Genomic DNA, 14042 nt, shown 5'->3' with positions numbered 1-14042 from the left:
GGACCAAATGGCTAGGCAGCTAGTCTGTAGCAGTGCATGGGATTCTTCTGTCCTAAGTGCAGGATAAGTAGCTGTAGGAGAGATTGTTCGCATTTTAAGGTCTGAAAGATAATTTGTCCTCTTTAAAACAAGCATTAAAAGACCGACATGTTTTTTATCTTTACAGCTGTTGAAGAACTTGCTAAAATGCCAAAACTACATGTTTTGTAGCTTCTTGTTTTGCCAGTGTTAGCCCCTTTAAAACAGATCTGTTGTGTTCCAAACACTTCAGTATGAATGCGTGAACAATAAGCTGCAAACAATCACGTCTGGCATCTCATGTCAAAATATCAGCTTAACTGTTCTGAAAATTATTTATGGAACGTGTGGAATAGCTGCCAGCTGTAATTCCCTTGACATCCCATTTAGAACTAAACAGATGAAGAAGGCATTTACTTCAGTGGATGTGGTTGAGGCACTTCACTGAGACTTCACATTCCTGAAGATTGTGACACCTAAGTGAAAATAATCACTTGTGGTTTAGAGGCCAATGTGACATAATGTGTACAATTTCCTAGTAATGGTCAGGAAAATAATATTAGTCACAAAGCAAGTAGATGCAAATTAGATGGGGCTGGAAATCGGTGAATGGAGATTTTTTTTTTTCCTCTCTAATTCAGCTTCAGTTTCTTCCAGTTAATAGTGACTGGAAGTTAATGCCATCAAACACTTAATTTTCATTTTTAAAATATATATTTTTATGAATCTCTTTGTTAGAAGTTTTTTCACTTACAGTATTTTAAAGGAAGTTAACATTTATTTCAGTGACTTCATACATTTCTCAACTTTTAACATTATCCTGACTATCATTCCAAAAAACACATTAGCAAAATTATGTCACATGTAAGTTAGTTTTTAGGTTTCTAATAAATATAGCTTCAAAACTGTTGTGACAGAATGAGTGGTGCTGTTATGCTAACAAGTAAATTTGGTCTGAAAAGATGCTAACAGTGAAGTCGTTATAAGAACAGCCATGTTCACTTCAGCTTCTTTTAAAATACAAAGATAAAATCATCAAATGCAAAAGGACGAAGTAAGGTATAAATAAATGCCTCTATTCTGTAACACTTAAAGTCATACTTAATTAATATAAATATTTTTACAGGATCGGGGCCAAAGTTTTTTTTTAAAAAATACAAACATGGAGAACTTAACAAAAGAGAGACTTGACTTTGGACTACAATACATCTTTTAGTTTGGGAATCCTATCGTATGTGCCGTAGATATTATATTTACACTGATACTTAATTTTTCAGGTTTTTTTGCTCTTGCTTAATACCTTGCTTCTCTTTTCTATAACTATTGCATTTGAAAATGTATAGTGGGGAACTATTCAACATCTGTGTTTCATGTTTTCAATATGTAAGTGAAAATCGAGTTACACCTATATATACTATGTGCATTAAGTAATCATTGAATCAATCACTGATAGGTCACATCAGCAATCAGACCTGTGAGACCTTCTTAAAATCAGTAAGGTACAGAGGAGGAAGAGGGAAGGGGATGGAAGCCCAATAGAAATAGCTTTTTGAAAAGTTACCAGGAAGACTTTCTTGCTATAGTGGTCACATACTTTGTTTTAATATCTGGTATTCCCTAAAATATAAATAGCCTTGAATTTCCATTGTTTGTAGTTTTTAAAATTCAATAACTCCTGCAAGAATTGCTTTGCAAAAGTTAAACTTCATTTTTATTATGGAACACTTTGCTGCTAAAATTTAGTATAAATTTATTGAAATACTTTACTGTTAAACACTTGGTTTCATATAGTAAGGTGGCTAAGCCAAATGATTATTTTTAAAATATAAATCTTTTGTGTCTAGCACATAAAACAATGCAAGTAAAGTTGTAAACCAATTATCAGTTGGAAAACTCAACATAAGTCTTGGAAGATATGAGGGAAGGGAGAGTTAAATGATAATCTTGGAAGATGTTGACCCAGAAAATATTCAGGATGTAGACAGATTCTTTATTTTCTGCATATACGTAAGCAGTCTGTCCTTTTGCATAACTCTGACGGCAGAACTCTACAGTCTTTTAAATGGCTTTGTGGACTTGTTTTTTATGCTTATTTAATTGCTTGCAGAGCATTTACATAAACTGCAGTAACAATCTCTAAACATGTTGAAAACACAAACCAATTGTCAGTTATAGTATATACATATGAGTGATTTTAGCTTTCCTAACCTACAGTTCTCTGTCCTTATGTTTTATCACATCAGCAATTAGTTTGTATTGGTGTCTTGGTTTTGCAAATGAATCTTGTATCATTTGTCTGAATTACAGGATAAGAACTTATATTTTTAAAGCACTGTACGATGCAACTTACACAGAGAAGTGATTTCTATCAGTCTCAGGGCTTCAACATATCGAATTCTATACTCCTAAGAAAGTTGGGTTTTTTAAAAAATTAATTAGTAACTATAATAAACATAGGGTATGCCTATGCAGCAGAGAAAAACTCACAGCTGGCCAACTCGGGCTCACAGGATGCTGGTCTGTTTCATGACAGTGTAGACTTCTGAGCTTGGGCAGAGCCCAAGCCTTAGGACCCTGCAGGGTGGGAGGGTCCCAGGGCTTGGGCTCCAGCCCAAGCTTGGAAGTCTACACAGCAGTGAAACAGGCTGACAAGCCCAAGCCCAAGTCTGCGACATGGTCTAGCCACAGGTTTCTCTTTACTGTGTAGACATATCCATAAAGACCTGTTTATAGATTTTTTTTGTATTTTCTTTTTCATATCATTCTGTGTATTTATTTTTAAACCATAGTACAACTGTGTCGTGGTATAATTCCCCACTCTGAACCTTAGCGTCCAAAAGATGGGGTACCAGCATGAATTCCTCTAAGCTTAATTACCAGCTTAGTACTTGTAGCGCTGCCACCAACCAGGAATTCCAGTGCCTGGTACACTCTGGTCCCCCCAAAACCTTGCCCGGGGACCCCCAAAACCCAGTCCCTCTGGATCTTAACACAAGAAAAGTAAACCCTTTCCCTCACCGTTGCCTCTCCCAGACTTCCCCTCCCTGTGATTCAAACTCCTTGAATCTTAAACAGAGATCACTGTGATTCTTAAAACAGAGAGGAAAATTCACCTTCCCCTCTCCTTCTCTCTCCCCCTCCCAGACTCTCCCTGAGAGAGAAAGTAATCCTAACACAGAGAGAAAATTAATCTTTCTCTCCCTCTTCCCTCCTTTCTCCCCATCAATTCCCTGGTGGATCCGGACCCAGTCCACTGGGGTCTCACCAGAATAAAAAAACTAAGAAAGAAAACCAAGAAAGAAAAAACAGGAAAAGTTATCTTTGTAAATTTAAGATGGAATATGTTACAGGGTCTTTCAGCTATAGACACTGGGAATACCCTCCCAGCCTAAGTATACAAGTACAAATTAAAATCCTTCAAGCAAAATACACATCTGAACTCCTTCCAGCCAAATACACATTTGCAAATAAAGAAAACAAACATAAGCCTAACTCGCTTTATTTACCTAGTACTTACTATTCTGGACATATAAGAGACTGTATCAGAGAGATTGGAGAGAAACCTGGTTGCACATCTGGTCCCTCTGAGCCCAAACACTAACAGCACACACAAAAACTTCCCTCCCTCAAGATTTGAAAGTATCCTGTCCCCTGATTGGTCCTCTGGTCAGGTGACAGCCAGGCTCACTGAACTTGTTAACCCTTTACAGTCAAAGAGACATGAAGTAATCCTGTTCTATTAACCCTTAACTATCTGTTTATGACAAACTGTCTTCAATTTTACCTTTATGAAGGACCAAATAAACAAAAAGTAGTCTAACTCTCTGAGAAGGATTCACATAGATTTCTCAGAATTGAGAGTTATTAGCTACTGAGACTATAGCAGAAATTGTATTTACCAGGAAATGAAGAATCTGCTATAAAAAACTTGAAGTACTGTAAAATTTCTTATACAAGGGGAAAAAGATGGTTAAGAAAAATGCACGAAGAAGCAGAGTATGTATAGGATATCTCTCAGGGAAGAATTGTAAACAATTAAAATTCCAGAAATGTCTTGCTTCATGTCAATTTAACCAAGGAGCTGTATCAACCTGTACTGTGCAAAAAAAAACAACAAAAAACCACGACAAAAAACCCTGAATATTAACTAAGCTTTTCATTATTTTTCCTTACACTAGGAAATCAAGGTTGTAATCTTGGAGTACTGGAAGTATCTTCACATTGTTTGTTTTTACTAATAAACTCCTGAGTTCTTGATTCACTGTAGATCTTCAAGTACTTAGCTAGTATATATTGTAGATCAGTGATACTCAACTTATTTTCTTTTGGACAGTGTTTAATATATTCTATATTACAGCACCCCTTTAGCTCCATACCATGCATTCATGCATTTTTCTGTACCATTATCTCTGCCTCTGTCACTTTTTTTCCTACCTCTTTCCTCTCCTCCATATCCAAAAAGGTTGAGTCTCCTAATCATAATGAAAGGTGGAAGAATACTCCCCTGTTGACTGCAGGGAAGGGACAATCTTGAGTAGCCTGCAGGGGGAGTACACAGTGCATGGGAAGAACATGAAGGTTCATGCATGCATTGTAAAGGGGCTTCCACCCTTGAGGTCTGTTGCCTTGCCATTGGGTTGGGATGCGGGAACGAGCTAGTCAGCTCGTTCTCATGGAAGCCCAACTCTCCTATTTAGACTTCCCTAGGCTTTTCAAAAGCCTCTTCCTCCATTGTGGATAAGGCTAAAAGGGACCAGTTTCCAAAGGTAAGTGAGACCCAGGATTTCACTGGTGGTCATTTTGCTATGGGGAAAAATGGGAAACCTGAAATCTTTAGACTAAGGTCTTCCCTTGATAACTGTTGCCTCCCATGCAGGAGAGGTAGAGACATTCAGAAATGAGGTGAGTCCCAAAGGTGGGCCTACTTGGGTCTACCCCCAAGTTATTGGTTGTATGTTGGAAGTCCTGAACACCAGACTGGACCCACTTAAATATTTGGTGTTTGAGAGATGGGGAAGGGGCACATTAGTGTTAAAGTTGTGGCTTGCTGCTTAAAATGAATCCTTTGTGCCTCTTGTTCATTTGCCTGCATGTCCTGATCAAGTGAGGTTGTTGTGATTTAATGACACCACATCTGAGTCAAGTGATCAATTACTGCAATTTTGATACTGTCAGCTCGGTCACTCTGAACTAGTATGTACATTATTGGCTGGTCTGTCTCCTCCAGTCATTTGGGAGGACAAAAACTACCAGGCTGAATAAAAATTTAAGCCAAAACAGTGATTGTCTTTTTTTGGGGGGTGGAAGGTAGGGGAGGGGATTGTCCTGCAGTACCTACATGTGTGAGTATGTGCAGCCAAGTTTTCAAACCATTATTCAGTGCAGATGTGGATCTTTTACGTGATACAGAGTTCAAAATTAACACTGCCCCAGAGCCTGCTTGGTAGCATCAATGTTATGTTTAAGAGGGAGATTGGTCTCATGGATTAGTAAAAAGTAAAGCTGGAATACAGGCTAATTCCAACAGACCTAATTAGTTATAGCATGTTTTATTGATGTATCTTTGGTACCAGAGGTTTCAACTTTGGTGGAAAATACTTTGGGGGAAATCCTGGCTCCATTGAAGTCAATCAGAGTTTATAATTGACTTCACTGGAGCCAGGATTTCACGCTTTGTTCTTAGAGAGAAAGGAATTACCCTTTTTTTCCTTCCCTTTCCAAGTCAGTCTTCCTTTCCTTAGTTTCCCCTTCATGATCAATGCATGTTAATTTCCATTTAAATGTTATGAGAGAACTTTTAAATGTAGGGGTTTTTAATCTGTAGAATACCTTTAGCTAATATTTTTGGTTAAACTTGTTTCATTTATATCATCCTTCCACTTTCTCGAATAGGAGAGTGGTTATTTCAGCCTTCCAATCTTTGAACTATAATAGGAGGGTGCCCGTTTGTTCCCTTTTCTGAAGCTATGCTATTGATTTTTACATAATAGGTTTACAAAATACTGGTAAAGAGAAGTCCAGAGGAAAGTTGGGTGGTTTTCAGAAGGTACACCGACTTCTCCAGGCTTAATGACAAGGTGAGTAACAAGTTTAAACTGGCAAGTTCTCAAATGATTTTGTGTGATCTATTTTCTGTTGTTTCCTTTATTTCTAACTTTGCTTTATCTTATGTTCACCTTTCTGCATCTGCTTTTGCTTTTGATTTCTTTGCACATATAAAGGATTAGTGTGTTTATATTACTGACTGGAAAACACTGGGATTTTCACTTTTAGAAAATTAATGGAATTTTTTTTTCAAGTGAAACTGTTTTAATGCTTCATAATACACTGTATTTACCTGAATGCAGGGTATTTAACTCTTAATAATTAAACACTTGGATAGAAGTGGGGTAAGACCTATGTAGTTTCTCATAGAAGAATGATAGAGTATTTATCTATCCTTCTCATCTTCATAGTGTCTCTAATGTAGTAGAATCATATTGCTCAACGGTTAGATCTGAAGCTCCTGATTTATATGAGCTCCAAAAGTATAACATATGTTTATGGGAAATGCTTGTCTTCTGTATTTGTCTTTAGAGACTTGGGAGTTAATAGATTCCATAAGTATTGATTTTTTTTAATTATAAGAAGCTGATATAAAAGTAAAGGCTAGTACAGGATAGAGCATGTATAGGCCAGCAACTTAACTTTGAACTTTATAGAAATAATATCCTTTTACAGTGAACTTCTTATGTTTCTGCTGGACAAGTTTGTTCAGTGTTTATAGAACACAAATAGTGGGATACATGAAAATTTAAGAGTATCAGAGTCTACAAAGAGAAATTATATTTTCTCTTTATTCTCAAGAATAACTGTTCACATTTTGTCTTTTACTATTTGTCATTTCTATTTCTTCAGTATGTTTATTGATGTTTCATTTTTATATTTCTAAATACATTGTAATTTGTCTTTTCATCCTTGTTAAATTTTTGTTCTGTTCTTTCTCTTTGTTCTTTTTCTCCTGATCTAACCAGTCAAGAGATTATTTAGGCACATGGACCCAAAAAAGCACATTTAATGTTTAATGTTTAAGAATGTTTAAACTAGAAGACCACTGAACGTGAATCAGTTTGTCATCCTGGACAAATTTCAGAGCCTTAATTCCATCTTTCTCATTCTGTGCATTGCTTTGGCACTAGCTAAAGCCTGATCATACCCTCTCCCTTCACGTTTTCTCTTTCCTTGGCTGTGGTGTTGGTGGTTTCAGTTCAATTGCTAGTAGCCTAGTCATCCATCTAACAATTAACATTTTGTTAGTCATGTCAAGACAAAGGCCAAGAATTGATAAGCATAGAGATTTAACTCTCAACACTCTTTCTCTCCAGGTCAAAACTGATTTGTTTTGGTGGAGAAGCTTAATCTTATTTTGTAGATGGGGGACTGTAGGCATTTTCTGGATGCATTACAAAAAAATGTTACTTAGTTAGGATATAGGTTGTCAAAGTTGGAAACTAAGACTAAGCTGTCACATGATATTGTCATGGGAGTGAGTTTGGATGAATGTGAGTGAAGGCCATTAACATAAAGCCTTTACTTTGAAGTTACTAGTTTTTTTTTGTCAGCATCATAACATAATAAAGATATTTTTGTTTGTTTTAAAGGGAAAACTATTTTAGTGGATTTTTTGTCTCATTCCACTTGCAGAATTTCACACCTTTCCAATGAGTACTTTCAAATTTTTTTTTGCATAATTTGGAATTTTTCTTTATGATTTTAATATGTGAATCCTGTCAAAGTTTTAGGATTAGAGTACTTTACAGCAAGCTAAATTTGGTACTCTAAGGATATACAAGACTTAAAAGAAGCAGAGAGAAAAAGAAGTCTGCCCACTCATATTTATAGATGTTTACTCAGCATGTATTAATACTAGCACTATGCTCTCTGGATATCTGAGCTAAAAAGCTATACATGCAACACGGTTCAAAAGACATGATGCAATACACAAATCCGCTTAGGCTGTGGATTGGGATGATGGCAGAAACCAGAGATAGTCACAGGTATATGTAGCCTTCAGTTTCCTAGCAAAATAAAGATAACATTACACTTACAAAACCTCTGACCTAGGTTAATACTGAGATTCATGAGATAGTTGTAATTTCCCTGAAGTTAAAAATGAAGGTTTCTAGTTGAAATAAATGTGATATTTATCATAGAAGTAGACTGTTAGGCAATATTTTTTGCTTTTATCATGGAATAGTTTTTAACTGCTTACTGCACTGAGTAATTGATATGTGTGATTGTAAGCACAGAGACAGATCTCTCTGCAGTAGTGCATAGGTGAATCACATTGAGCAGCAGGGTTTGGATAAAGGAATCTGCACAACTTTGAATGTGTGAATCTAATATTCACCATACCCAATGTCCCTTTGTTCTGGGCCCACCTCATGCTTATATTTCTGTTTAGAAAGGACATGCAACAAATAGGGTTTCTAGACATCTGGTTTTCAACCAGAACGCCTGATTGAAAAGGGACCCTGGCAGCTCTGGTCAGAACAGCTAACGGGGCCGTTGAAAGTCTAGTTGGCTGCAGTGGCCAGTGCTGTGCAGCTCCCAGAAGCGGCTGGCATGCCCCTCCAGTTCCTTGGCGCGGATGCAGCCAGGGGGCTCCGTAGCTGCCCCTGCCTGTAACACAGACATGGCCTCAAGCACTGGCTCCATAGCTCCCATTGGCCAGAAACCATAGCCAATGGGAGCTGCGAGGGTGGCGCCTGCGGATGGGAGCAGCTTGCAGAGCCCTCTGGCTGCCCCTGCTCCTACCAGCCAGAGGGATGTGCCATCTGCTTCTGGGAGCCACCTGATGTAAGCGCTGCCCAGAGCCCACACACCCTCCCGCATGCACGCTACCCCCCTGCCCCAACCCTGATCATTCTCCTGCACTCTGAACTCCTCGACCCCAGCCCGGAGCCCCCTCCTGCATCCCAAAAATCTCATCCCTGGCCCCACCCCGGAGCCAGAGCCCTCACACCCTCCCACACACCAATCCCCTACCCCAGCTTGGAGCCCCCTCCCACACTCCGAATCCCTCAGCCCCATGTGCCAGCCTAAAGCCTCCTCCTGCACCCCAGAGCCCGGACCCCCACCTGGAGCCCTTACCCCCTCCTGCATTTCAACCCCCTCCCCCAACCCAGTGATCAATGGAGGAAGGGGAGGTGAAGTGAGCTGGGGCAGAGCCTCAGAAAAGGGACGAGGCAGGAGGTGGGGCCAGGGTGTTTGGTTTTCTGCTGTCAGAAAGTTGGCAAACCTAGCAACAAATGACCACTTGTGATTATTTTCAGTTCAAGACCATTATGCATGGTTGAATAAGTAATGTTTTATCATTTTGTACAGTCAGTTGACTTTCATATTTGATTTTTATATTTGGGTAAAATAGTGTAAAAGTTATTTCTGACACTTCGAAAACATTTCATTGCTGTGTGAATATGCCACAAAATATTTAGCACTGGGATTTTTGCTAGATCTGTGTATCTTGAAATGTTAATGCTCTATGCCAGAAGTGCCTCATGTATGTGTCAAAATTGATTGGCTGGCCTGAAAAAGGGATGACTTGCATTCCTCTGGGTTTGTAATGGCTTTTATATATTTTATTTGTATAGCACCTTTCATCCCAAAGAATCCTAAAGTGCTTTACAAACTGTATGCAATACCAATGAAATGTTTGATGCTGTAATACTTTAGCATTCGCACAGTGCTTTATAACTCCTAAAGATGTACAAAATTAAAGCATTAAAACACAAAAGTGAGGTGAGTAACTCTTCCCATTTTTCAGATTGAAAAATCGAGAGATCAGTTGACTGCCAAGGGCCAAACAATGAATGGCAATGCTGTGATTAGAAGTTTACACTATAGTGTGGCTTAGTCATTTTATATGTGCCAAATATTCATGTCGCTTGAGTTAATGGGTATGGAAGGGAATTTCTGATTATTAAGAGAGAAGCTGTTTAGTGGCTTATCTAATTGAGTATGTCAGTACATACACTATTTGTAGTCTTCCTTCATTTGTCTTTGGTTTCTATTTCAGTTAAAAGATATGTTTCCAGGCTTTCGATTGGCACTTCCACCAAAGCGCTGGTTCAAGGATAATTATAACCCTGACTTCCTGGAAGATCGACAGTTGGGACTACAAGCATTCCTGCAGAATTTAGTAGCTCATAAAGACATTGCTAACTGGTATGTGACTGTTCCCCCACCACCACCACCACCCCGCCCATGTACTCTAATACCTAGAGTTGGCCTCACTAGACTCTAACAAACTAGCCCATCTATTTGAGCAGGAAGGTATGGAATTTTGTTGGCAGTTTGATGGCTTATGCTCTGCAGTCAACCGTTATATAGATTTTACTGCATCTTTTTAATCTCTATAAAGAGGAAATTGTAGTATATTCTATTTTAGATGGTTAATAAAAAACTGCACATTTAAAAAAAATAAATATAAGACAGATTACAAGGCATGTTTACTCTGAGAATATTTCTCTGTGCTGAATATAGAATTAATAAATAGCTTTTAATTTATATTAGAATGAGACGATGTTAGGCTTTCACAGTTTTATGGGACTACAGTACCACACCACAATCACTTCCAACAATGTGCATAAATTTGAGATGTTTAAAGTTATGTAACATAGTATCACTATGCAAGGTAATTTTATTAGTGGTATAACAACAGGAGTATTTCTATATTAATTCTGGGTTTTCATAATACAATAAAAAATTTCTAGAGTCCCACTGATATGAGACTTTTGAATTGAGGATAATTGTACCCTCTTCTTGTGAAGCAAAAGTAACTAACAAATAAAATTTTAAGATTTTGTGGGGGAGTGATTGGGGAAGGAGAAGAGATTGAAGTGCGTGCTGGGAGGGAGGAGTACAGATTAGAGAGCCTTTGCACAGTAGCATACATTGAAACAAAGGGAGTCTCCAAAAGAAAGGAAAATGGTGTCCATCTCTTTCACCTTCTCAGGGCTTTGCACGTAGAAAGGAGCCATCGAGTTGCTTCCTTAGACTGTATGAATGTTATCATGTGCTCTTCCCCTCAGCCCTTCATAGCTAAAAAAACTGCCTTTTTAGCTCAGGTTAATTAACATGCCTTAGTATCAGAGAGGTAACCGTGTTAGTCTGGATCTGTAAAAGCAGCAAAGAATCCTGTGGCACCTTATAGACTAACAGATGTTTTGGAGCATGAGCTTTCGTGGGTGAATACCCACTTCGTCAGATGCATGTCTGCATGCACCCACGAAAGCTCATGCTCCAAAACGTCTGTTAGTCTATAAGGTGCTACAGGATTCTTTGCTGCTTTAACATGCCTTAGCTATCTTGAGATAAAAAACAGCAGTGAAGACCAGGCACTTCAGTTTTACCATGAGGTAAACAGCCCTATGCCCCTGCCAGCAGTTAACCATGGCAAGTTTACCTCATGCTAAAACTGAAGTGCTTTGTCTTCACAGTGTTTTTTACCTTGGGATAGGTAAGGCATGTTGTTTACCCTGAGGTGAAAAAGGCAGATTTTTTTTAGCTTTGAAGACAAGCCCTTAAGGCTTGTCCGCACTTGAAATGCTATAGCAGCACAAAACTGTAGCACTTCAGTGTACTAGACAGTACCTGTGCCAATGGGAGGGCTTCTCCCATTAGTGTAGGTAATCCACCTCTCTGAGAGGCAGTAGGTAGGTTGACAGAAGAATTCTTCCATTGACCTCGCACTGTCTGCGCTGGGAGTTAGGCTGGCGTAACTACACCATTCAGGGGTGTGGATTTTTCATATCCCTGACCAATGTAGGTAAGCCAACATAATTTTTTAATGTAGACCAAGCTTAAGTCTCCTTATCATAAATATCTTTTTGCAGAGAGTGCAAAAATTTCTATTGTGTGTTTGGCTGGAAGGCATCTTGTTCCAAAATCTTTTTTGGGATTGGTCCTAACTACGTGACTATTTGCATGATAGCTGTATTCCACCAGAAAAATGGAACTGTTAACCAATAGGAGAAGGCATGTTAGTTTAGGAGACAGCAGTTTCACAGAAGCTGGATCTAACTATGGAACTTGCTCCCACAAGAGAATACTCATGGCCTTCACTGCTTTCAGAACTAAATGCAAAGCCTTTTTAGCTTAGTTTTTCCTCAGTAAGTTTTTCCTATGTAGACCCTGGTGAGGAGAGTGTTAAACTAATCAAGCTGTTAATCAAGCTGAGAAGTAAGACTTATTTCTATTTTTAAATAGTTGGGTGGTATTCAGATTGTAAGGCAGTGGGTACTATTTAAGTACTTAAATTGGCCACCATGATGGCTGTATCACAAGAACCTGAATAAAGTAACTTTCCTGCTGGTCACCTCAGTCTGCAATCCAATTTTATGCACTCTGTAGTATGCTGTGCATTCTGGGATACATTTTTGATCCAGAATTCATGGTATTTGAATTGACTGTTGGATCTTATGTTTAGAATGTGCACGTTTATAAAAATGCTCTGAGGCTTGTTTGAGAATGTATGTGTGCACAATTAAACAGTCACATTCTTTCAACCCCACCATCATGAAGAAATTGCATGCAAAACCCTTACTGAAAGTGTTTTTCTATGAAGTAAAATCAGGAAATTTAGTTATGGCTCTGACAGCTGTTACTTGGTCAAGTTGTACATCTGTCTTTAAATTCAGTGTGGTTTTTGTGAATCTCTTGTGTTTTGCTTGCCTCTAGCTGGTTGAGTCCCACAAAACTGCAGCACTGGTTATTATGCTGTGCAAGTGTCTCTTAGGCTTGATCTACACTTGAGTTTTATTGAGGTAACTATTTTAATTAAGAGTGTGGCTTTAAAAATTAACAACAGAATGATTACACTAGGGAAAGCTCTAGTGTGCCTGAAGTTATACTGGTGTAAAGGAATAACTACACCATATAAAGCGCCTGTATATTGGTAGAATGGTTCACACTATGGGTGTTGTACTGGTAAAACTATATCTGTATTAGTTATGGCGGTACAACTTTCTAGTGTAGATAAGCCCTTACTCTGCTGCCACGCATCTGTAGATCTATCAAGGGTCTGACATCTCACAGTGACTCTCATATTTAATAGGTCTGTCATGCATCTTAGAGAGAGACATGTTTCACTACAGGATATCCTATAGCCTAGTGCAATGTATCACAAGCCAGGAGACCACGAGTTGTTTTCTCAGCTTTTCCACCAACTGCTGTTAATGTTTCAGCACACTTCACAACCCATATTAACCAAGATCTTATGTCCTATCAAAGGGTCAATAATCATTATTCACACATTTTACATGTAAGATACCTGAAAAATTGCACAAGATCACATCACAATCCAGTCTCAAATATGACAGATCCACTTGGGCATGCTGACTTTCAGAAGGAATATGCCAGATGATGAGCTATGACTCTACTCCCAACACCAGGAATCCGGTACCTAACATTCCAGTATTGTCTGAGAGATGTGTAACTACTGGAAAACTATGTGACATGTCGTCTTCTAAAGGTTTGTCCATAGCTGAAATGGAAGAAATTTGTGCTGTGGATTTTAAGGTCATGGGCTTACATCCTGCCGATGACTCATATTGGAGGTTGAGCTCTCCACCTACAAAACTTAACATACTCCTGCAAATCCATGTAATAAGGGAGAAAGGAGTCTAACCTGCTAAGTAGGGGACTCAGCTGTGCTTTGTTCTTCAGAGGCAGCAGCATCTCTCTTGTCCCGCCACCCTACCCTAGGGGGAGTCTAAAAGGGAATCACTCAGTTTCCTGCTGTTGAGGTTTGTAGAATAGCTTTACACATGTGCTTGCTTCATCTGCCTCCCCCGCCCACCAAATGCAGCATAATGCAGCTCCATCTTTCACTTGGTACTGCTGCCTATTTCTGTTTTGCCTGTTTATAGATAAGTAATAGGATGGGGGTGGGGGGGAGAGAGGGAATCATGTAGTAATAGCTGGCAGGAGAAGCAAAGGGCCTTGCAGAGGGATTAAGAGGGTGAAGAAAGCTACAAAGGGAG

At 38.8% G+C, this 14042-nt stretch overlaps 2 protein-coding genes across 2 annotated transcripts in view; one reads left to right on the top strand and one right to left on the bottom strand.

Annotated features, from left to right (window-relative positions):
• Positions 1-14042, bottom strand: part of CHMP4C (charged multivesicular body protein 4C) — a 101529-nt gene that overhangs the window by 34065 nt on the left and 53422 nt on the right. The window lies entirely within an intron of this gene.
• Positions 1-14042, top strand: part of SNX16 (sorting nexin 16) — a 43775-nt gene that overhangs the window by 12169 nt on the left and 17564 nt on the right. The window contains exons 3-4 of the mRNA XM_050941161.1: positions 6009-6095; positions 10076-10224. Coding sequence (XP_050797118.1) covers positions 6009-6095; positions 10076-10224 — 236 coding nt within the window. The remainder of the gene's footprint in view (positions 1-6008; positions 6096-10075; positions 10225-14042) is intronic.

The sequence above is a fragment of the Gopherus flavomarginatus genome, chromosome 2, assembly GCF_025201925.1.
Source record: "Gopherus flavomarginatus isolate rGopFla2 chromosome 2, rGopFla2.mat.asm, whole genome shotgun sequence".
Lineage (NCBI taxonomy): Eukaryota > Metazoa > Chordata > Testudines > Testudinidae > Gopherus > Gopherus flavomarginatus.
The sequence above is the reverse complement of the archived record's forward strand: the minus strand, read 5'-3'. Positions and strand labels throughout refer to the sequence as shown.